This window comes from Molossus molossus, unplaced genomic scaffold, assembly GCF_014108415.1.
Source record: "Molossus molossus isolate mMolMol1 unplaced genomic scaffold, mMolMol1.p scaffold_m16_p_1, whole genome shotgun sequence".
Classification (NCBI taxonomy): domain Eukaryota; kingdom Metazoa; phylum Chordata; class Mammalia; order Chiroptera; family Molossidae; genus Molossus; species Molossus molossus.
In genome coordinates, this window is record NW_023425344.1 from 66,183,253 (window position 1) to 66,208,756 (window position 25,504).

Below are 25,504 nucleotides of genomic sequence, written 5' to 3' on the forward strand. Positions count from 1 at the left end.
CATTTTGCTAGACATTGGTAATTCAGCTTGATGTGACATGACACCTACCTGCTCTCAAGACATTAGAGCTGGGTTATCAGTGACTCCCACCCCTTACATCTGTCAGCTTCTCCGTTCTAGTTATCTCCAGGGACTTGCAACAGCCACAACAGTCTTTGTGGCTTCAAAACCATGAAATTCTATTTAACCCCTTCAAAGGACAGACTCCGAGTCCTAGAGAATTATAACACCCCCTCCAGGCAATTCTCAGCCTGTGTAAATCAGGTACCTTTGATTAACTTCCTTTCCTTTCCTGGATCACTTCTGTAATCCTCGTTATTCTCTAAACTTTTCAAAAACAAAACACAAAACAGCAAGCAAGCAAACAAACAAATAAAAAACTGCACTAAAATTCCTCTTTATTCTCTGAACTTCTCAAACAAAAAAAAAACACCAAACAAACAAAACACACACACACACACACACACACACACACACACACACAAACAAACTGCACTAAAATTCAGGGTCTGCTTCTATGGGAATCCAAACAAAACAGGCATTTTCAGCCTAATAATGGACATGCAGAGGAAAATAAATAACTGTAATGTATTTAGTAATGTACTGATAGGGATGAGCACAGGAGACTGGAAAGTACAAAGGAAGGTCATGGCTATTTCTTGGTAAAGCCTACTGTTTTATGAGGCAAGCATCACCGTAAATAATCTCACCTCTTGGGATTCTCCAGTTTCACTGGTATCAACATTTTCATTGTTATGTACTCTTTCTTTTTGTTCCTCATATTTGATGTGATAGTAATTGGAAGTAGCTCTTTCAGCATCCTGGAAGGCCTCGCTTGGGATGAAGTCATCGTCACTTGCACTGTGTCTGGGGCCATCATCACTATCAACAGTAGGCCCTGCAGGCAAAGCCTCAGAAACAGTCTTTTTCTCCATCTCCTCAGGTTTGCTGGTAGCTTCAAGGCCAGCTTTCCCCTCTTGGCTCTGCCATTCAGTATCTTGATTGTGCTTATTGATTTTTGATGCGGGTTCCCCTTCCATTTCTTCATTGGAGTCATCCTCTTCTTGTTCTTGCTCAAATTCGTCTTTCTGCATCTTGCTTAGTTGAGTTGGCTGATCAGACTCTTCCAAAATATCATCAGATTGGGTACTGTCTTCCTCCTGCTTGCTGGTAGAATGCTCCTGGGGAAAGTCTCTCTCCCTTTCTTGGTTATCACTGTGGGTACCAACTTCACCTGGCTCCTTTCCCCCTTCCTCTTCTCCATCGGGAATGTTTGGATCCTCTTGGTTTTCTTGATCACTTACATCTTCGCTACGTTTGCTGCTCCTGTTCAACTGATGAGGATGTGAATCAATTATAAGCAGTTGTTGGTTTCCCTCTGTCTTTGTGACGCTTTCTTGTTGGTTAGAATCTGCAGTGGAACTAACATCAGGAGCAAGGAAATCAATGTTCTCTGGGAGTTTTTTCTTTTGAGGCTCACTCATATCTTCTTTTAGGTCCAGTGTACCTTCGGTGGGTGTATACTCCAAAGTCTCACTTAAGTCACCTTTGCTTTCCTCTTGATCCTGCAATCCCAGTTCTTGGCTGTAACTCTGGTCCTGATCTGCTGACTGGTCATGGTTTTCCTCCTTTGACTCTTGTAGTGAAGATTCTTCATCCTTAAAAGAAAAAGAGTTTATTTTGAAACCAATGATAACTTAATATATACATTGCATTTATAATTCATAAAGTCAACATTTAATGTTTATTATTATTTTTATATAATAACATGTAAACTTATATTTATAATGTTCTTCACATTCTAAAGCTACAAGTTTTATGTGAATTTGAATTTTGGGAAATGAAACAATTATACAGCACTTCAACTGAAGGAGTAAAACTCATAAATTCTCACAATTCTCCTAGTGACTGGAGGCGGTTGAGAAGATATAAAAAAATTAAACTGAGATGAGAATGACATAATCTTTTTGGCCACGCTTTGAAATGGAAACCTTTGGAGAATATGAAAATTATCTTAGCATAACTATGAGACTTTTACCTTATTGGTGGGTTGCTCTTCTACAGATACTGTAGTTTCCTTTTCATTTTCTGCATCTTCAACCCTTAAAATGGGCACCGTAGTGTCGTCAGGTGTCACTAACATTTCAGCCTGTTGGACGGAACTCAAGGACTCAGCAGTTGGTTGGGAATGATCAGATAGGAGCCTTGCATTTGTCTGAAAAATTAAAAACTAATTTGTGTTATTAATGTATAGATATTAATGTTTAGAAATTTAGTTTTTTTATTGTCATCATTATTAGTAGCAATACACTTCATTTCTAACATCAAAAAAAGATATTCTCTAGAATTTATAAGGATACAAGCAAATGTCTAAAGTAAAATCTTAAGTGAAAACAGAATCCCAATAATGTTTAAGAAATAGTTATGTATACAGAGATGGAATGAAAAGAGAACAAAAATGATTTCAATAATACTGACCTTTGCATTTTGGAATTATTTTCTGTGTTTCTCAAATGACCACACAGTATTCATACTTCATAATTTTGAAAAACATCGTTTAGCAGAAAGTTGAAGTTAAATTAAATTAACCATTGGATATTTTCCATAGGGTATAGTATTGTACATTTTTAAAGTTAATTACTAATAATTCACAGAATGTTTATAAACCTTTTATTTAACATTTGTTTACTTTCTTAAAACTATAAGCCTATATCCATCAAAAAACTTCTAAATAAAAGCAATGTGATGTCAACTAATTAAAAAACTGTGAAGCAGGGCACCAAGTCTAGTAGGGAAGAGCAGCTACGGCACATTATTTCCACTAGAAGGACTGCTCTGTCTAGTTCTAGCAAGATTGGAGGCATGATGGAGAAGTTGCAATAAGACACCTCCCTTCAAGTCTTGACTCACCCACTGACTACCTACTTGTGGGTTTCTTTCCATCTTTATCCTGTCTTCTCTCAAGGCAGAGTGAGCCGAAATATCAAGATAAGGTTATGTACATTAAAGTATTTTATAACTTAAAAGTATTTTTTCACTTAGGAGTTACCTAAGTGAAAAATTCCTATGGCTAGTGGTAATAGCATGCGGTGGTGTGGTAATAACAGGAAGTTTCTGATCTCTTAGGCAGGTAGTCACCATGTGTCTTTGCTAAAGAGACGCTGCGGACACAGGTGTCAGAGCCAGGTGTGAGAAGCAAGCTCGGATGCTATTTGGATGGACTCATCTGGACTCCACTAGCCATCCTGCAGTGCTGATTGGGGAGCACAGGATTTATTTTAGATTAGGTTTGCTTTCTTGCTTCTTATTATCTTTTCAACTAAGAAGAGGGATAATATATATTTTTTAATTTCCAAAGAAGCCATTTTTAAGAGGGAAAAGGAAAAAGAATGGCAGCTAGGTGGCAAGTTGCTGGCAAGGGGCATGATGTAAGTCAATGGACTGAGGAGATTTTAGGCTTCTGAGTGGAGAACTCCTCTTCTCTACTCCCTTCCTCTTCAGTTCCCCTCCTCAAAAGGAAAGGAATGCACAAGAGCATGGCATCTTATTTTCTTTCAGAAACGTTATGGAAATGAAGTTGTTTTATCCTTATGCTCATATATATTTATAACAATGGCCCTGGCCAGTTTTGCTCAGTGGTTAGAGCGTCGGCTCTTGGACCAGAGTCTTGAGTTAATTCGGGTCAAGGGCACGTTCCTCTGTTGTGATTTAATCACTGGCCCTGGTTTGGGTCATGTGGGAGGCAGCCAATTGTTCTCTCTCACATCGATGTTTCTCTCTCTCTCTTTCTCTCTCTCTCTCTCTCTGTCTCTTCCCTCCCTCCCTGCTACTCTATCTGAAAATCAATGGAAACCTCAGGTGAGGATTAAAAATAATAATAATAATAATAATAATAATAATAATAACAATGTACCCTCTGGAAGTCTGTACAGGTTTTTCTAACCACATAGACTCAATCCATTGACTTTTGGAGAACTCAGTCAGGAGGAGGAAAGGATACAAGATTTCTAATAGGTAAAGCTATGAGAAGATATTCTGAGCATTCCCTGGGTCCCTGTGATAGCAAATTGTCCTAAAAAAACTAACAAACAACCATCTGGAATGTATCTATATGCAAGTAGGTCCTTCAAACATTTCCTTCAAAGATGCTTTTGATACCTGTTTACATAGCAGCAACAGCTGCGCCAACAAAACATGTTTTCAGGGGAAAACAACGGTTCTGTGGGAGTTCCTTTCTATGCCAAACACAATTGATCCCGTGTTGGTAATTTCTGAGGGCAATGTACAATGTCTAATTTCAGCTGGAGTAGCTCCACACTACGTAAACATGGCTGTTAGCTTTGGTCATAAATTCTATTTCTTAAGAACTACTTGGTGGGTTGCATGGTGTTCATCTTTGCTGACACATCTGTCAGCCAGAAGCCACCCACCAGCTATCTAAAAAGCAAGGATAGAATCTGAGAGGGAGGGAGAGCAGGGACAGAAGAAACTGCTTTGTCTATTTAAAGGAGCCTTAATCCTCCATGAGGTGAAAAACAAACAAAAAAATACACAAATCTTTTAGTTTGATTAAGGATGGATGATATGGCTCTTTGGGGGACATTCAAATGATCATCCAGCCATGGTATGTGTGTGTGTGTGTGTGTGTGTGTGTGTGTGTGTGTATTCCCCAAAATGTATACACAACTTTGAATAATTATAAAGCCCGTGTTTATTAAAATACATTTTATTTTCAAAATGTAATAGAATTATAGACACCCACTATATATTTTTGGGGGATACTCTATATATTTCACATTATTTTGAGGCTGCTGACATGTCTCAAATGATTTGATTTGTATGGCTGATTTATTGCTGTGTGAATGGCGAGGCTGGTATATCTAACCATGAAGAAAATGTTTTAGCCCTGTCTGCTTTCAGTATGTCTACTTGGACAAACCCCTAAGGATAAGTTAAGAACTGATTTGTGGTTACTGCACCATTTCCTGTCCTTAACCCCTAGGCTCCTGTTTTCATTACAACCTCAGAATTTCTCCTCCAGGTTGTATTTGACCTTGAAGAAAATGCTGCTGGAGGGTGTGGCTGTGCCCTCCAAGCTTTCTCGTACGAATTCCTGAGATTTCTCATACTAATGTGATGAAACTTCCATAAGAGAAATTTCTTCCTGTGTTCCTTGGTATTTGGGCATATTTCCTAACCAATAAATTGATAATCAACAGTTTCAGCTACATTTTTTTAAAAAGAATTTTAAAAAATAGATTTTTTAGAGAGAGAGGAAGAGAGAGGGAGAGAGAAACATTAATGTGAGAGGGAACGATCCATTGGCTACCACCTGCATGCCCCTCACCAGGGATTGAGCCTCCAACCCGGTTATGTGCTGTGCCCTGCCCGGGAATCAAAGCAGCAACCTTTCGGTGCATGGGACACCACCCAACCAGCTGAGCCACACTGGCCAGGGCTTCAGCAACATATTTAATGCATCTTCTAGAACCTGATTATTCTGAAAGAGATATTTTAAAAAAATATCTTATTCCTTGCTTGGGCAAAAATAAATAAATAAAGTAATTAAAACAAACAAGGAAAAGTTGAAACCACTATAAAAAACATTTTCTTTTAAATGGAGGGTTTCCAAGCTTAATGTCAGGAGGGAGAGATGTAATAACAGAAAAAAAGAATATTTACCGGGATTGCAGCTGCAGTTCCCAAAATGTACAGGAAAAAAAGTACAGTCTTCATGCTTTCAAGACCTAGGAACCGAGAAGATAATTAGCAGTGGTGGGTAAACTTTCCTTATGTATAAAAAGTTAAAAAATAATCTTAGCAAATATTGAGCTTGATACTGTCCTTTGTATTGAAAGGTAACTGCTGTCTTTGTGGACTAATATGTCTGGAAAGACAGATTAATGACAATTTTTACTCAACTTCTCCCTGTCAGAAGGACTCCTTGATTTTTTCTGGCCCAGTTGTGTTGGTAGAAACTGTCTCTGTCTATGACTGCGTCCTTGAATGAAAGTTGTATGCAAATCTTGGGTCTTAAAACATGCAAGTCTAACACCCATTCTCCACAAACTCTTTCAAAAAATTCAAGAAGAAGGAAGACTTCCAAACACGTTCTATGAAGCCAGCATAATTCTAATTCCAAAACCAGAAAAAGACACTACAAAGAAAGAAAACTACAGGCCAATATCCCTGATGAACATAGACGCCAAAATCCTGAACAAAATATTAGCAAATCGGATCCAGCAATACATCAAAAAACTATTCACCATGACCAAGTGGGATTCATTCCAGGGATGCAAGGCTGGTACAATATTCGCAAATCAATAAACGTGATACACCACATAAACAAAATGAAGAATAAAAACCACATGATCATATCAATAGATGCTGAAAAGACATTCGACAAAATCCAGCATCCATTTCTGATAAAAACGCTCAGCAATGTAGGAATAGAGGGATCATATCTCGACACAATAAAGGCCATATATGAAAGACCTACAGCCAACATCATACTAAATGGACAGAAACTAAAAACATTTCCATTAAGAACAGGAACAAGACAGGGATGTCCAATTTCGCCACTCTTATTTAACATTGTACTGGAAGTCTTAGCCACAGCAATCAGACATGAAGAAAAAATAAAAGGGATCCAAATTGGAAAGGAGGAAGTGAAACTGTCATTATTTGCAGATGACATGATATTGTACATAGAAAACCCTAAAGACTCCATCAAAAATCTATTAGACTTAATAAATGAATTTGGCAAAGTAGCAGGATACAAAATTAACGTCAAGAAATCGACGGCATTCTTGTACACCAATGATGAACTCACAGAAAGAGAAACTGAAAAAACAATCCCATTTACCATCGCGCCAAAAAAATTACGATACCTAGGAATAAACTTAACCAAAGAAGTAAAGCACCTATTTGCAGAAAACTACAGGTCATTGAAAAAAGAAATAGAGGAAGATATAAAAAAGTGGAAGCACATACCCTGTTCATGGATTGGAAGAATTAACATCATTCAAATGTCCATACTACCCAAAGCAATCTATAGATTCAATGCAACCCCCATCAAAATACCAACGACATATTTCATAGAACTAGAACAAATACTTCAAAAGTTCATATGGAACCAAAAAAGACCCTGAATAGCCACAGCAATCTTGAAAAAGAAGAACAAAGTAGGTGGGATCACAATACCAGATATCAGGTTATACTACAAAGCGACTGTAACCAAAACAGCCTGGTACTGGCACAAGAACAGGCATATAGACCAGTGGAACAGAACTGAAAACCCAGAAATGGACCCAAGGCAATACGCTCAATTAATATTTGACAAAGGTGGCAAGAACATACAGTGGAGTAAAGACAGCCTCTTTAATAAATGGTGTTGGGAAAATTGGACAGCTACATGCAAAAAAATGAAACTAGACCATCAACTTACACCATACACAAAAATAAACTCAAAATGGATAAAAGACTTAAATGTGACCCGTGAATCCATAAAAATTCTAGAAGAAAATGTAGGCAACAAAATTTCAGACATCATACGGAGCAGAATTTTCACTGATATATCACCTAAGGCAACAGAAATAAAGGAGAAAATGAACACATGGGACTACATCAAACTAAAAAGCTTCTGCACAGCAAAAGATACAATCATCAAAATGGAAAGGCAACCCACTGTATGGGAGAACATCATTGCCAATGATGTATCAGATAAGGGGTTAATCTCCAATATATAGAGAGTGCTCATACAACTCCACAAAAGGAAGACAAAGAACCCAATTAAAAAATGGGCAGAGGAGCTGAATAGACACCTCTTCAAACAGGACATACAAATGGCCAAAAGACATATGAAGAAATGCTCAACAGCACTAATCATCAGAGAGATGCAAATTAAAACAACAATGAGGTATCACCTCACACCTGTCAGAATGGCCGCCATCAACAAATCATCAAACAACAAGTGTTGGCGAGGATGTGGAGAAAAGGGAACTCTAATACACTGCTGGTGGGAATGCAGCCTGGTGCAGCCGCTATGGAAAACAATATGGTGCTACCTCAAAAAATTAAAAATTGAACTTCCATTTGACCCAGTGATCCCACTGCTGGGAATATACCCTAAGAAGCCTGAAACACCAATCAGGAAGAATATATGTACCCCCATGTTCGTAGCAGCACTATTTACAATAGCTAAGATCTGGAAACAGCCCAAGTGTCCACCAGTAGACGAATGGATAAAAAAGCAGTGGTACATATACACAATGGAGTACTATGCAGCGGTAAGAAAGAAAGATCTCTTATCCTTTGAGATGACATGGAGGGACCTGGAAAGTATCATCCTAAGTGAAAGAAGCCAAGCAGAAAAAGACAAATACCACATGATCTCACTTATATACGGAATATAATGAACATAACAGTCTGAGGAATACAGTAGACCCAGACACATGGAAGTAGGGCACAGACTGACATCCCTCAGAAGAGGGGATGGGGGTGTGGGGGGTGTGGGAAGAGATAAACCACAGAATTTATATGCATGTATGCATTACCAATGGACATGGACAACTAAGCCGGGGATGGGGCGGAGGTGGGGTGGGTTGGGGGGTGCCAATGGGGTAAAAAGGTAAAATATCTGTAACAAAAAAATAAATAAAAATTCATATAAAAAACAAAACAAAACAAAACGTGCAAGTGTTCAAAGTGAAGATAGACGTCACAAAGTGAAGTGATAGGGTGTTTAAAAAAAAATGCCTCTTCGGTGGTAAAGAAACCCATACATTCCGTGAAGATTTTTAGGCATGAGACATTGCACTGCCCTAAAGGGACCACCCATGTTCACCTAATTTAGACGTTTCACATTGATGATCTATGAGTTGGGGGTGGCCTGCAAATGAGTTTGGTTTGGTAGGCACTGTGTATTTTAAATTAGCATTTAAAAATCTGGAGATTTCACGTAAAAGATCCAGATACGCAGTTTCTCTCGTCCTCTAAGCCACGGCAGGCTCTGGCGGCGACAGATGGGCGGATCTGAGTAGTTATGCTCTCCTGGACAAGGAAGGCTGGCATTTGTATCTGGTCTGTTTCTCTTTTATTATTTGCCCTGCATTTTTTTTTCAGTGTAGATAGTTCCAAACTAACTTTTTCAGTTTAGAGATGAAACAAGTGACACTAAGAGGCTAAGTCAGCTGACCTCTGGGTGAACTTTCCTGAAAGGACTGGACGGTCTATAATTTCTTGCACCGTATCCTTAAACCTGGTACTCTGAACTCTGACTGAGATTAGGGCTACAGTTTTTAGTCTTTAATAGAAGTTCTTCTATCTCTGAAACTCCCAGAAATAGTAGATAACTCTTTTAAATTACTTCTTGCAATCATAGTTTTAGACCTACATGCATTACAAAGGTTTAAATGACACTTATTTTTTTTCAAAAGAAAGTGAGTAGTTTCTTCTGTTAGCTACCTCAATGTTTTAAACTAACATGCTTAAGTTGATATTAAAAAATATTATGCATTATTCTACCAATTTAATACTGTAACAACTACAACTATCACTTCCCACACACACTCCACATTCATACCCACAGACGTACATACAAATTTTTCTCTTCTTCCTTCCCCACCCCTCTTCCAAAAATAATTGTATCACAAGTCTTATTGAAACCATGATTTAACATTTTTAACAGTGTGAATATTCATCACACCTGGCAATTTTCTGTATTGAATTAATTATACTTAAATTTCTTCTCTTGAAAAATATTTTTATTTTATCTGGACCTAGAAATTGCCTCCCTTTTTAAAGGACTTCTCCATCTACCCATCACTTACACTTCCTAAATTTTCCACAATTTAAAAATTCCTTTTAATATGATGACAACAGCAACAATAATAAAACCACAACAATAAACCCACAAAGAAATCCCCGAGTCCCATTTCCCCTTGGAGATGTCCCTCTCAGACTGTCAGTTCTCTTGCTTTTCTCCTGGGATGTCTAGTCACCAGCACCTTAGAAATCCTCTTTGCTCATTTCTTGTGTTTGAGTTCTTGCTTCTTGGGTCCCAAATGTTTTTCTTTTTTTTTCTGGTGTTTTCCCTTATTTTCATGGAACATATCCTCCAGAAACTTCCTGAGAAACAGTCATATAGGAGACAAAATTTTTGAGACTTTGCATATCAAAATCATCTGCATTTTTTCTTCACTTGATGCATAGTTTGGCTGGATATAGAATTTTAGTTTGGAATTATTTTTTTCTCTTGTCTTTAAAGCATGTTCCATTTTCTTCTAGTTTCCAGCATTGCTGGTAAGAACTCCAATGTCAGTGCTCCCCAATTATTTATAATGAGAATTGTTTTTTTTCTTTCTTTATGAAAGATTTTAAGTTTTAATATTTATCCCCAGTGATCTGAATATTACACTCTCTGCTTTAGTTTGGTTCCATTTTAATTTATTTTAAACACTAATTAAGCTCTTTGAATTTGGAAATTTATATATTTCAGTTCTGGAAGATTTTTACCTGTTAGTTTTTTTTGATAATTTTTGCTTTTTATTTTTAAAAAAGTTGTTTTTTCTTTCTGAAGTTCATATTAGTTAAATGTCAGAATTCTTGGATTGATTCTCTAATTTACTTACTATTTTTTTTCCCTCTTTTCCATCTTGTTTCTATTATTGTGGGAAACTTCCTCAATTTTATCTTTCATTTCTTCTATTGATTTTTAAAAACATTTCACTCATATGTTTTTAATTTCTTATTTCCTTATGACCCCCCTTTTAATATTATCATCTTCTTTTTTCATTAGTGTAATATATACTCTTACCATATGGAAGATATTAATCAAACATTTAAAAAAATTTCTCAGCACCCTGCATTTTCTGTTTCCATATTATCCCTACCTTTTCTGGTTAGTTCCTGTTGGTCTTTGCTTTTCATGTTGAAAATTTTTCTCAAATGTCTAGTGCCTTTGACTGTCCAGTAATAGTTAGTAGTGAGTCACTAAAAAGCCAATTACTAGTTTCACAGGCAGACTTGTCACCTTGGAGAGCTCTCATGGAGAGGCTGGGACAGGAACTTAACAGTTTTGATGGGGCACCCTAAATGTCATTGTCAGATCTTTCTCTTGGGTAGATATATTTTTCTAGAGAATATCTTTACATCTCCTACTTTGGGGAGGTGGGTATAGCCTGGTTGCCATCATTCTGTGAGATGAATGAGTGAAGGGACTGGAGATCTCTCATTGCATAAACTGACTCTCACATAGTTCCCCAGGTTTCTGGGTGGCACCACATACCCCGCTCCCCTGCACCTATCTCTCTGGGGCCAGAGAAAAACCTTCTCTTTCCTGTTTCGGGTGAAATGAGTGTGAAGTTCCCTGGCTGTGCAGGCATGAGGAAGGATCTCATGTTTGTTTATCTGACAGGCTTTCACCCAATCCCCCTGATTTTAACCTCTACCCTCATCTCATCTTCCAAGTTACCTGGTGCCTCCATTTCTTGAAACTTTTCTGGGTTTGCCACGTGAATTGGGTTTTTTGTCCATGGAACCGCTCTCTGAAAACCCTTAAGTTTAAACTTTCCCTGGTCTACCAGCTGCTTTCTATCTTCTAAAAATGTGCTGATATCTTATATTTTCTCTGTCTCTCCTCTTTTTCCTTTGTCATTCTAAGTTTATATAATTTTTATTCTCCTATCATATTACTGGAGTTTTATCAGGGAGTTAAAACATATGCATATGTTTTGTCTATCCCATTTAATCAACTGAGGTTTTCATTTCTTCATCTGAATTATATTTCCCTTATTTATTATTATTTTATTTTTTAGGACACATAAGAATTACTAAGGGTATTTGGTTCTAACTTCATTAGCAAATAAAGAATTTATTGAAGAAAAGGAGGCTACCGGTCTGAGCACAGATTTTTTATCATGTCAGAAACAAATCAGAGCTCATTCTCATCTATCTCACAACTTGATCCTCACAAGACAGTCCACATGGACCCCGGAACAGTGCTTTGGAAGGATGAAAACGAAAGCTGCACATAGAGGGTGATTTGGGATCGAGTGTGGGGAAAAACTCAAGTCACTATAACCTTAAATAACTAATCTATTCTAGTTTTAATGAAAATAACATGTACTCTGCTTGGAGATTTAAATTTAATTCCTCTAAGGGTCCCCTCTGAAAATGACTATTCATTACTTAAGTAGAACTCCAGAGTACTAACAGTGAAATGTGTGTTACATCATTTATACCTTTAAATAAACATTATTTAGAACTAGTAATGGTGTATAACAGACACCAGACGTTTCTATTATTAAAGTGCCTTGGTTTTACCAAAGAGATTTATAAATGGAATATTATCTTATTTGATCATTGCAGCAACCTCATTGATGTGGCAGATGAACAGGCCTAGAAAGGTTATGATAGGACATGTTCAAGGTCAAAGAGCTGTTAAGAAGGGGAATTGGACTGGAACCCAGATTTTCTGGCTCTTATTCTGGTACTTTTCCAGCTCTTTTGCAAATAAAGATCTCATTTACCTCTTATCCAAAGATGTTGGGAATGAGAAAAACAAGTAAACAAACACCCCAAAGTAAGTATTGGAAGAAATTCAGAATTTACTTTGCGTTTTTAAATAAGGAGTTCCAAACACTTTAAAGTTTAAAATTTTTCATATGTGGCAAATAAACATTTTTCTGTGTTGGAGAAAAAAGGCTGATTATAGAAAATTGAACTATTTATTATCAAAAGTCCCTTTCAATAATGCTTTTTATAATGTAAACAAGGCAAAAGCATAGAAATTAAATTTCCCTTGAATGAAGAACATATTTAAATAAAAACTTGTAGCATGTTAGAAACGGTCTTTGGGGCAGTTATTTATGTGAAGGAAGACCAGTAAGACTTCATAGGAAGAAATGGCAATACTGAAGTGACAGGTGGTCAGAGCGTTAAATTTTGGCTGTGGTCTCAGAAATGGAGAAGAGAAGACTAGATCCAGTTTGTAACGGCTTGTGAGAGCCAATTATTAAATTTCCAGGAATTTTGTTAGCTAACTATTAAAGGAAGTCATTATTCAAAATTAAATTATACATGCATATATTTAAATTAATAATATCAAAACAAGGGAAATAAATACTCAAAACTCATCACTCCATACTTACTTTGCTACATTTTACTGTTATATACTCTTTTGGGGTTATTTATGCCTGGTGTATCTGTATTTGCACATCTGTTCCCAATTTTGTTCAGTGATGTCATACTAGTAGTTTGAAATTAGCCATGGTGGGAGGATTATACCATGGAAATCATCAAATGCTACCCAATACCTCCTGTCCCTTCCCAAAGCTAGTTGTTAAACATTTACCGGCATATTGAGTTATACACTTGAAACCTGTATGGTTTTGTTAACCAATGTCACCCCAATAAACTCAATAACAACAACAAAAGCAACAACATTTATCAGCATACTACTGGATAGTTCTGAGAAATAGTTAAAAGCAGAACAGATAAGATTTAATAAACAATTGGATATTATGGGAAGAAGAGAAGGAAGAGTCTTAGGTTATCACATTTCTAATTTGGGCAAATGGGTAAATGGTGGCATTAACCACTAAGATGAGGAATTATAAGAGGAGGGTGAACTAGTTTTGGAGTTGTTGAGTTCGAGTAGAGATACACTTGGATAAATGGGTCTGCGGTTAGGCATAGAGCTTGGGGTTAAAGATACTTTGGGTGCTATTAGCATGAGAAGCTACATTATGAGTAGAGCAGAGGGCAGGAGCCAGAAGCCTGGTGAGGGAAGACCATTAGTCCATTAGAGGATGGGAAGAGCTAAAGATACAAAGGATGAGAGAAAGGAGAGTCATACAAGAAAAAGAAGGCTTTAAACGTCACAGAGAGGTCAAAGTAAACAAGGCCAGGGAATTATCCATTGCCTTTGGAAATACGGAGGTTATTGGGGAATGGAAGGACAGTAGTTCTGGTGCAGTAGTGTTGGTGGAGGCCATTGTGTGGTGACTGAGGAGCAGACAGACAGTGATGAAGTAAAGACAGTGGGTGTAAACCACTCTTTTAAGATGGTTGTTTATGAAAGAAAGGAAAGTAAGGGGAAAGTGCGATCGCAGGAAAATTTTATTTGTATTAAAATGTGGTCATCCAAAATTCTGTTTTCTATGTTTAGGGGAAAGCATAAGAAACTCAAATAAAAAGATAGAGGGGAAGAGAGGAAATATGGTAAGCAATGATCTCCCCAGTGAGCCACAACTCCTGGGCTGCATGCCCTGGACTTTGACCTTGGCCTTGTGACTTGTTTTGGCCAATGGGACATTAGCAAGCATGATGCCAGCAGAGACTTGGCAAGCACTTGCACACTAGGATTTGTCCTCCTGTGGAAGCCATCCACTGTGCTATAAAAAAGTTGGACGACAGACTAGCTCGGATCATTGAATGATAAGCAACCGTGCAGAGAGAACCCTGGAGGACGCGAGACCGCCTGGGACGGTTCAGCTTCAGCTGAGCTTGCAGCTTGCTGGAGCCACATGAGTAACTCCAGACAAAGTCAACGGAAGAACCACTCAGCTGAGTTCAGTACATACTGCTGAATCATGTGCAAATAAGGGGATTGGTTTTAATACAGTTAACTTGGGGGTGGATGTAGGAACAGATACCCCAAATAAGGGAAAACAGAGAAGTTGCCTGAGTCAATTAATGATACAGGCTCTGAAATAGGACTTCTTGGCCTCTAATACTTAATTTGTATAATCTGGATAAATTATTTAGTTTTTTTGAGCCTCAGTTCTTTATCTGTGTACAGTGATGACAAAGATTAAGTGAGGTGACAGAGTCTCAGTAAGCCCTTGATAAATATTTGCTGGTGTAATGTTAAAGCGCAGGTGGAAGGTTTAACTATGAAGAGAAGGAAGGATTCTTTTTTTTTTTTTTCAGAAAAAAAGGGAAAAGCTTAACTGTAAGGATGTGTTGAGACAAGACCTCAGGAATATAGGTTCATTTAGCCAGACGTGGTTATATCTTCCTTGTATTTATATAGCCTTTTACAGATCATAAATATTTTCTTGTATACTGTCTCATTTGATCCAATAAGGAAAGAAGAGTACATAACATTTAACTATATAAGACAGAAGTTTGGAGGATTTAAGTGATTTGGCTCAGTGTGCATGGGTAAGAAGTGGGCAAGGACCTTGGACTCAGCATCCAGGATTCTCACATGGTTTAGCAGAACCGACTGCAGGCTGGAAATCAGAGGTTTTGGCTTTGGGCCCTGGCTTTGCCAAGTACTAACTGCCACTTTGAAAAAAATTACTTAATCTCTCCAAACCTCAGCTATAGAATGGGGATGACAATTTCTTCCAGTGTCAAAGGGAGCCACTGAGGTGAGGAAACTCTTTGCAGACTCTGAAGTAACATAAACATTTAAATGATCATTATTTCCACTGCTCTGCCTGGTGCCTCTCACCAATATCATCACTATCGTCATTTAATCCCTGCGTTTTCTCCTCTCTTCATTCGTCTCTTCTTCCTCTTGGGGGATTTCAAGCTGCCCAGGAGCCCTAGTTACAGAATATTTTTACATTTAGTTCACTCATTAAAAATAAACTCCCTGGTCCTATATTTCACGCATTTAAATTTTAGTTTTTTATATGCCTCTAATCTATACTTAGAAGATAAGGATGTTCCTGAATTAATGTCTTTCTATTCTCAAGTAAGAGTTATTTTCACTCGGCTTACCCTAAAGGAGCTACTAGAATGCTGAGAATCCTGGCATAGCTGTGGGGGAGAGACATCTAGACATAGAATAAGCAGAGTTTGTCCTACGACCTTCCGTGGCCAGCTGTGCAGGTTTTTTGAGAGTCAACCCCAACATTTCCTGCATAGTCCCTGATCATTTACTGTGTCCCAGGATGGAACTATTTTTTAGGAATCTCATATTTGTTTACATTTCCACCCAGTAATTGAAAACAAGACAAAGACAGACTGTGGTTGTCATTTAGAATGATCCATGCAGAAGACCTCATGGAACAATCCAGTGCCTAGAAAGTAGAAGGCCCTGAGTGCCACACTGTCCTTTAGACTAGTCACTGGGCATGTTTGTCTCATGAGCTCATTGTGTTTGCTACACATCGATCGAAATAATTTCCCAGCCTTTAGCTTCTAATTTTAAGAATTGAACAAGTGTGCTGGGACACGAGAGATATTTTGAAAACAATGTCATACTGAAGACTACAGGGAGGCTTAATTAGATGATGACTGCATGGTATTTTGAAAATGAAACCCATAATGTTCTTGCTAAGTATGACGAATATCGTTTATTCTTGGATAAGTAAAAAGTCACATATCTCAGATTTGGTGTGTACTTTCTACAAAAGCAGATTTTTATTTTTGCAGAAAGAGCAAATAAAATTCTAGGAGAAAAGTGCAAAATTTTGACACATTTTCAAATACAGAATTATTATTCTTAAAGATAAATATCCAGTGTTGATGTGAAATTAGATAAATATTATTTTGCCCAAATGTATGAGTTTGTTCACAAGCAGCAGCATAGCTGAACAAATACTTGGTATAGAATTGAAGGATCTAAGTTCCAGACCTGAGCTACCTTTTGTCAGCCAAGAGACTTTGGTCAAGTGAATGGTTTCTTTATCTACAAAACAGGAAAAAGTAATAGTACATTTCCTATTTACTTTTTAGGGTGGTTTTGAGAACCAAATGTGATCATGCAGTCATTTGGTAATTTAACCAACTGTAAAAATGAAATGAAATATGTCATTTCTTCGAGACACTCATAAGGCAAAAAACCAGCTTAATAACTCCAGTAATTACTTCACAGAGATTTGAATTCATTCCTTTACCGTACTTAGAGTTATTCAGTTATTTTTTTCTTTCCTCTGTACCGCTGTTTCTTTCCAAGGGCCAGGGGAGGTTAAAGATGAGAGACGGTGGGCAACTTGGAGGAGAGCCTTTTCCTTCTGTTAGGAACCGGTTGTCTCAATACCAAACTTTCCGAACCTCATCCGGAATTTTGAAAGATGACAGCTAAACAGGCTTTCTTAGGGGTGGCCTTTCTGGGGAAATGCAGGACTTGGAATTTCAAATACCCAGAGTTTTTCTATTGGCCAGAACCACATACTATCAAAACAAATGTCCAGATGAAACATTTAGCATGGCAGAAACAGTTCTCCCATTAAGAACCAAATATCCACGACCACCAGTTCTGCTCAAGGCATGTGGGTAGCTGTCTTGAGACAATTTCTAACACTTTCCTTTACTGTATATAAACATGCAGTATAGTAAAGATGGGTGTAAATTCTTTGCTACTCTTCCACTGAGGTGGAGTAGAATTTTCTTCCCCTTGAATCTTGACTGGCCCTAGTGACTTATTTGATCAGATCATTGAGACAGAAGTGATGTTCTGGGATTTTGAGGTTAGTTCATAAGAAGCCTTGGAGTTTTGAACTGGATTACTTGGACACTCGTTTTGGGAACCACGGGCCACTTTGTAAGAAACTGTCATGCTGCAGAAGACATCGTTCAACAGCCCCTGCAGATCCCAGCTTTCCATGTGTCCTCAGAAGGACACAGGACATGTGAGAGGAGCCACCTTAGACCCTCTGGAGCTGCCTGACCTGCCCAAACTCCTGACCCACAAAATCTCGAGACACTATGAAGTGGTTGCTGTTTTAAGTCACTACGTTTGTAAACAGCAATAAAAAAGATTGGAATAAACACTAGTATCTTGAGTGAAATAACACTCAAGTATATTCACTAGCAGTAGAATCACTTATGTTCATCAAAGTCTTATTGAAAAAGTAGGTTTTTATCATTGACTGTTTAATATGGTAGCTAATGTGATGGCTTAGAGTTTTTGAGATTTCATTACATGCCAGCTACAATGCTAAGCACTTCACCTGTGCACATCTATGCATTCCACCTGCCACCTCACCTCCACATCATGTCCATGCAGGGAGAGCTTCCGGAATGTCACCTTGTGCCACTGTGCACAGTCATGAGTGAGGAGGGTGGAAGCCACAGGACGTGAGAATTTCAAAGGGGTAGCTTTTCAGGGCCATTCTCGAAGTCTTTGTCTAGCTCGGGAGAAATCAGTTCATTCTGTCTTCTATAATGTGTCATTGAAGGATTACTTTAATTATATTTAGAGGATCCGCATGCCCTATCTCTGGCAAGATTGCGCAATAGCCTTGTTTCCACACTTCTTCATCATGCCTGTCAGAGTCCCTCATCTTCCTGTACCTGCCACTCCGTGACCCCCTGGGTCTCCTTTCACAACTCAGAAGGCAAAAGGTCATGGGGGCAGGGCTCTGTTCCTTCCCTCAGGCACTCGCCAGCCTACAGAGTCTCCACCACACCCTGTTCCCTGGTGCAGTGGGAGAAACTTTGCTTAAATCATATTATGATATCTGACCTCTCATTTCCTCTTCATCTGTGAAGGTGGAGTTTTCTCATATTTACATTTATTTATTCCTCCCTTCCTCTTTTTGCATATTCTCTGGGGCACAGACATTAGAGTGTGGCTAGAGGTGGCCGTACCATGAAGCTAAAAAGTTTCAGGTCTCGCCCGGCTGGTGTGGCTCAGTGGTTGAGCATTGACCCATGCACCAAGAGGTCGCCGGTTGGATTCCCGGTCAGGGCACATGCCCAGGTTGTGGGCCTGATCCCCGGGGGGGGGAAGGGGGGCCTGGGGGGTGGGGCCGGGGGGCATGCAGGAGGCAGCCAACTGATGTTCTCACTCATCAGTGTTTCTATCTCTTTTTCCCTCTCCTTTCCTCTCTAAAGTCAATAAAGAAAAATAAAATAAAATAAAAAGCTTCAGGTCTCACTTGTACAAGCTCTTTACAAAACTCTGTACCTGATTTTGATTTTTCTGTTTTTTTATAAAAAAAAAGAGGACCCCACACATTGTGTAAAAGTCCTGCTCATAAATTGAGTCCACTCCCGAGTAAGGCTCCCCTGAAGGCCTGTGGCACCTGTTCCGGTGCAGGAGCTCACAACAGCGGGGTGACCTGCTGCCTGGTGTGAGCAGCGTGGCGTTCACGGTCTGAGGCCTACCTCAGCACTGGAGTGACCGGACACTTTACTCCTTTTCGTTTTCAGCCTTTAGCTCTCCTCTCTACCTCCTCATTTATTTTATTCTCGACCTCCCTGGAATTCCTTTCTCTGAATGCCAGGTTCTTAGCTTTCTCCTCTGACCACTCTTATTTGAATTTTCCTTATTTGTTCAATTCTGCCAACAAAATATAAAACCTCTTTGGATTCAGTGGAAATTGTCTCTCTTCTTTTGTTAACAGAGCAAGTCGGTTGTCAAGTTCTACTAAAGTTAGGAGAGGCATTTCAAGTGCATTCAGTTCTGTGAATGTGCGAAGAATTATTCACTGGGGCAGTTGTCTTCCAGGATTAAGAAAAACGGCAAATCATACCTAAGAACGGTTCCAAGTAGCCTCATTCTCATGGTGTTGGGACCACGGCGAACAATGGTGGGCTTTGATGAGTCGTTCTGTGTGAACCGCTAATGAAAGCACTAGTCCCAGAAGTCCCTCCAGGATTCAGCACAGGGGCGGCGCGTCTCCTGTGCCTCGGCCAGGGCCAACACGTCGCGGAGGAGCGACAGTGGCTTGTCCCAGAGGCGCAGTGTTACTCAGTGCCTCCGAAAGAAGCAGATACACACACCCTCATGGATTCCACGGCTGGGGATTGAAGAGGTCTCTGGAAATAGGGTGGAAGACCTAAGCTTCTGTATGCCCTCCGAGGGGCAGCGCCGGAGGAGTCACTGGTGCGAGGAGAGGACACAGCTGGTCTGCAGCTGTGAACTCTGTCTCTGTCTCACATGGGCAAGAGTTTTCTTTCCTCTGAATATCTAGATATTTTTCGTTTGCTCCCCAGATCCACTCCATGTCCACTCTTCAGCTGTATCCACCCTGAGCTGTCCCAGGGCCGGTGTGAACTGAGTGATCAGGTTCTCATGCCCAATGGCTTCTTTTTTTTTTTATCCTCACCCGAGGACATTTTTCCATTTTTTGTTCAGATAGAGCGGTAGGGAGAGAGAGGGAGAGAGAGAGAGAGAAACATCAATGTGAAGGGACACATTGAATGGCTGCCACCCGCATGACCAACCAGGGCCAGGGACAAACTGCAACCGAGGTACGTGCCCTTAGCGGGAAGCGAACCTGGGTCTCTCTGTACCACAGGCCAACGCTCCAACCGCTGAGCCAAACCGGCCAGGGCCCCAATGGCTTCTGTTGGGTTCGGACAACTGCGAACACTGGCAGGAGAGACTTGCGGGAAGGAGAGTAAAATCAGAATATGTATTTTCTCAGCTCCTTCTCTGTGACCATGTCCCTCTCCTGAAGGTCACAGTCCCCCTCAGGGACCCCCACACAGCGTTTTCTGTCTGGGTTCAGAAAATGCTCCCTTCCCTGGATCCTACACGTTTAACTCTTACTAGCCTGTTCCTACAACCCCTTGTAGCTGCTCTGTATCCTGCCTACACCTTGGTGACTGATCCCTTAATTACACTCTCGTCCAATCCCCAAATATCTTTATTCATCGCCTGGATTTATCATTTCCTTGCTGGGGCCTGTATCAATACCACCCTTGATTCACAGTTTGGGATTCATGGGTTCGAATATTTTCATCCTGGCAACAAGGCTGCCTCCTGCTCCCCAGTGCTGCTGTTGCCCGTCTTTCTGTCGTTGCTGTGGGGACCTACTTGGAACCTTACAGTTGGTATCAAGATTATTTTAAGGCGAAGACATTTGAGATTCAACAGATGCAGAAGGAAGCCTTTTTGGATGTTCCCTTATCTGATTAAAAGCAGAAACTTCTGAGAAATGAGAACTGCCATAAATTTCCTCTCCGGGGTGGCTTCTACTCCCAGGAGAGAGCACACGAGTAAACCTACTATGACTCCTTCTCCAGGGGCTTTATGACCCAGAACAAGACAGAAAGACCACTTACACCTCTACAGACAAACATCACACATTCTGTTATCTCCTGTTTGGCCTAAACATCCATTTGTCTTTCCTAAAGAAATATTTTTGTTCTTCCCCCAGAAGCCATTTCTCCCCCTCCCTTTCCCTTACTAAGTTAGGCATGTACGCATTTAACTGTGACAGTTTAGGGAGTCAGTGCTTCTGTTGGCTCCTGTGTGCATATGAGGAAGTCCTTTTCTGTCTTTTGCCAGTTTAATTTGCAGGACCCAGTTACTGAACATAAGAGAGTAGAGGAAAAGTTTGTCCTTACATCCATTATCTCAGTGGGTGCACATTTTTGTTTTTGATAATCTGCGCCGGCGGATATTTTTTCCATTGATTTTTAAAGAGGCGGGAGGGAGAGAGAGAGAGAGAGAGAAACATCAATGTGAGAGAGATACATTGATCGATTTCCTCCTGATTATGCTCCAACCTGGGCTGGAGATGGAACCTGCAACCCAGGTATGTGCCCTCGATGGGGAATTGAACCCGCGACCCTCTAACCACTGCGCCACGCAGGCCAGGGCTCTTTTCTCTCTCTCTCTGTTTTTAAAATTAATTTTATTGTCAACACTAACGTTTTTCTTTTTAAATGGAGCACAGCAGGCCTCATCTTTGGGAAAATCAAGAGCTTCAAGGTATTAAAATGTGATCAGTACTCAGTGAAGATGATTTCACTGATACATTCACAAGATTTTTTTTTTTATCCTCATCCGAGGACACTTTTTCATTCTTTGTTCAGATAGAGCAGGAGGGAGAGAGAGAGAGAGAAACATCGATGTGAAAGGGACACATCGAGTGGCTGCCACCCGCACAACCAACCAGGGTCGGGGACAAACTGCAACCGAGGTACGCGCCCTTAGCGGGAACTGAACCCGGGTCTCTCTGGACCGCGGGCCGACGCTCTAACCGCTGAGCCAAACCGGCCAGGGCCATTCACAAGATTTGAAGGCGCTATGTAGTAGAAGAAATTTATTTTATTTATTTATTTATTTATCCTCACCTGAGGACATTTTTTCATTTTTTTGTTCCCATAGAGTGAGAGGGAGAGAGAGGAAGAGAGAGAGAGAGAGAAACATCGACATGAAAGGGACACATCGAGTGGCTGCCACCCACATGACCCAACCAGGGCTGGGGACAAACTGCAACCGAGGTGTGCCCTTAGCGGGAACCGAACCCGGGTCTCTCTGGACCGCAGACCGACGCTCTAACCGCTGAGCCAAACCGGCCAGGGGGAGTCGCAGAGATTTAGAAGGAAATATGGGCACCTAGCTCTGAGAGCGCTTTGTGTGAGGACGTGGCATGTTTCACTGCGTGGTGCTCTCCTGTTTCTCCTCGCATGGGTCTCTAGAAGGTTATGACACCAGGGTGAATCTGGAACCGTGGGAAGTAAATTAGTCTCTCTGTTCTTTTCCTTTCACACCCCAGAGGAAACCCAATTCCATTCTGACTAAACATTTTAAATGTTGTTCTAAAAATACTGTTTTTGGGTGGTTAGTCATAGAACATGTAGAAATTTGCTTAATCAAAAGTAGTCTAATTAGCCAAATTGAAACAAAGTTGTGTTTTGGGTGAATAATGCAGTCCAAGGGAACCTGTTGTTAATTCTTTTTGGTCAATGACTAATTTTGTTTTCACGGCACTAAAATGTACACACCACATTTAATAACTATGGGTCCCTAGAGATTTTAGCTCTGTTACCAAGATGCTGGGAAGCTTGAGGGGAGTCAGCCACATCCAGCCACGGCTGTAGTCTCAGACCTTGTGGTGGCTATTATCCACACCACGGGATTTAAGAAAAATAAGACAACAAAGACCCAAATACAGAGTAAGCATGGGCTAGAAATTGTTTTTGGATCATAAGAAGACATCAAGTAGCTGTTTATCAGTGAGCTATTGCTGGTACTCCACCCGTACCCCAGCCTCTCTGAGAAGCACTAAATGCAAGATCATTGGGAGTCCCAAGGTTTAACCCCCAACGTTTCCCAGATTAAAACAAAAGCTTCTAGTATTCCTCTACCTATATGTTAAGAAATTCCTGAAAAGTTTTCCTAGAAAGAGTTTAACTTGCACCCCACTATGAGGTCCTCAAAGCCTACTGTTGTGTGTTAGAATTGGGGGTCAGAGAAGGAAAGGAGAGAGAAAGAAGACACCTGGGGTTTAGCATTTATGTTTTGTTTCTTGTGAATTCCAACAGAATGCTGTGTTGCTTTAGAATGAGCTCAAAGTTGTTCGGTCCCAGTAAAAGGTTGGGGAATCCTCTGAACTAATGGCTTGAGAGTTAAAAATGATTCCAATGGGTTAATAGAGTGTGAAGATCTGATCACACAGTGTCTTGAAACCAGTCCCAAATCTTGAATCATGTTGAATCAAGTAGTAAAACTGCTTTGTTTTCAGGGCTATTTGAGGGTCACTCTGAATAGTGAAGGCTTATCCTTGTTTATTTACTCTTATTAACAATATAGGCATAACATTTTTTTTTTTATCCTTACCGGAGGACACTTTTCCATTTTTTGTTCCGATAGAGTGGGAGGGAGAGAGAGGAAGAGAGAGAGAGAAACATCGACGTGAAAGGGACACATTGAGTGGCTGCCACCTGGATGACCAACCAGGGCTGGGGACAAACTGCATCCGAGGTACATGCCCTTAGTGGGAACCGAACCCGGGTCTCTCTGGACTGCAGGCTGACGCTCTAGCCCCTGAGCCAAACTGGCCAGGGCTAGGCATAATATTTTTATTAAATCTAAGGTGAACTCCATCCTATTAAAAAAAAAATAATAAAGCATTTACCACTTCTCACTCTACTTATAACTAAAAACCTAATAATTGGCTAAATATTCCTTCTTAAAATTTTGCCCATTTTTTGGGATAAGCTACAAATCTGGTTTTTATACCTATTCAGTAGATTACAGTGATTGAGTAGCAGTGATAGAGATTTGATTAGAATACGGTTAGTAATTTTATTTTTTCAGCCTTTATAGACTTATGCCAGGTACTTGTAAAATACGTACTTCCATAAATGACTATTCTGATAACTGTCTACGTTCATCTCACCTCGGTGTTAGACATTTTGGGCGACCCCTCCCGGCAGCTCTGCCTTTCCTGATTATCCTCAAGCAAACAGATTGGCTGAAAGGGTGGCACAGGACAGATTATAGGAGGCTTGAATAACTCATTACCTTATTTTTTGTCTAACATTACATTCTACGTGCGATAAGAGAAATTACTTTGCTGAATCAAAAATGGGTGTGCAGAGGGTGGCTCAACATGTGTTTTGCCCAACGAATGAATCCTTGAAAAATCCCCAGAAAATCTTGGCATTAGATATGAAATATTTTTCCTTCCTATGGGAATAGGGGTAGTAATAGATCATGACCGTTGTTTCCAAGCTAAGCAAGCCAAGGTCGCTGTAACCTTTTTGCAGAGTTGCCTGAGAGAAGGCAGAACGCAGGCACATCCCCTGCTTGAATCCCCTTTGTTTTGCTCCCTTTTGTATGAAAGGGGTTGGCTCTCACCATGGGAGAGGTTGTAATTGGATTTCACCATGAAAGGAGGTTGTAATTAGATTTCTCAGCAGGTCTACAAGTTCTGTCCCTGGAAAAACAAGGAAAAGGGCCTGAATATTTTGTCCTCCAGCTGGAGAGGTAGCCCCGTCAAGCCTGCAGACAGTGAAAGGCACGGGCAGAAGGGCAATGCGTGTCTCGGCCACCCCCGACCCCTGGCAGGGTGATGCCAGCTCTGGCCTCCAAGACAGTGCATGGCCTTTCGGGTGGAGTGTGGAAAGCAGGGCCTGTCATAGCAGACCTCGCTGGGAACACAGGACTTCCCTCTGAATGAAACCTCCTGACTCTTGGTGTTCTAACATTTCTATCTCGTAGCGAAAGGGAGGGCACTTGCAGTTTGGCACACCCGAGAACATCATTCTCCATCTAGATTTAGGAGTGAATTTGCACAAAAAAAGACAAAATAGGCTTTGGACACTCTGGTTCATTCTGAGTTCTTATTTGTAATTGGTTCCATTTCAGTTTCTATAATATTTTCCAGAAGCTTAAATTAGAATAAGATTAGTTCAGAATAGATTTTTTTTTTTTTTTATCCTCACCCGAGGACATTTTTCCATTTTTTGTTCAGGTAGAGTGGGAGGGAGAGAGAGGAACAGAGAGAGAGAGAGAAACATCGATGTGAAAGGAACACATCGAGTGGCTGCCACCCGCACAACCGACCAGGGCCGGGGACAAACTGCAACCAAGGTACGCGCCCTTAGCGGGAACCGAACCCGGGTCTCTCAGAACCGCAGGCCGACGCTCTAACCGCTGAGCCAAACCGGCCAGGGCAGAATAGATTTTGTATTTGATTTATTTTCAGTTCCTATAGCTTTTTAAGAACACTAATATAATTAATTTAGACCACTGATTTAAATTTACAGGTAATACAGTAAATCTTATTTTTGAAGTTCTGTGTGTTGCCTTGCCACTCAAATCAACTTAACCCAACCATCTGTCTCCACTGAGCAC

At 40.2% G+C, this 25,504-nt stretch overlaps 1 protein-coding gene across 2 annotated transcripts in view; it reads right to left on the minus strand.

The window, feature by feature from the left end:
* The window catches only part of SPARCL1 (SPARC like 1), a 45,026-nt gene that overhangs the window by 12,227 nt on the left and 7,295 nt on the right, over positions 1-25,504 (minus strand). For both annotated transcript variants that reach the window (XM_036246463.1, XM_036246473.1), the window contains exons 2-4: positions 5,683-5,747; positions 2,039-2,215; positions 711-1,658 (exon numbers count right to left, since the gene is read on the minus strand). In XM_036246463.1, coding sequence (XP_036102356.1) covers positions 711-1,658; positions 2,039-2,215; positions 5,683-5,736 — 1,179 coding nt within the window. In that variant the 5' untranslated portion in view covers positions 5,737-5,747. The remainder of the gene's footprint in view (positions 1-710; positions 1,659-2,038; positions 2,216-5,682; positions 5,748-25,504) is intronic.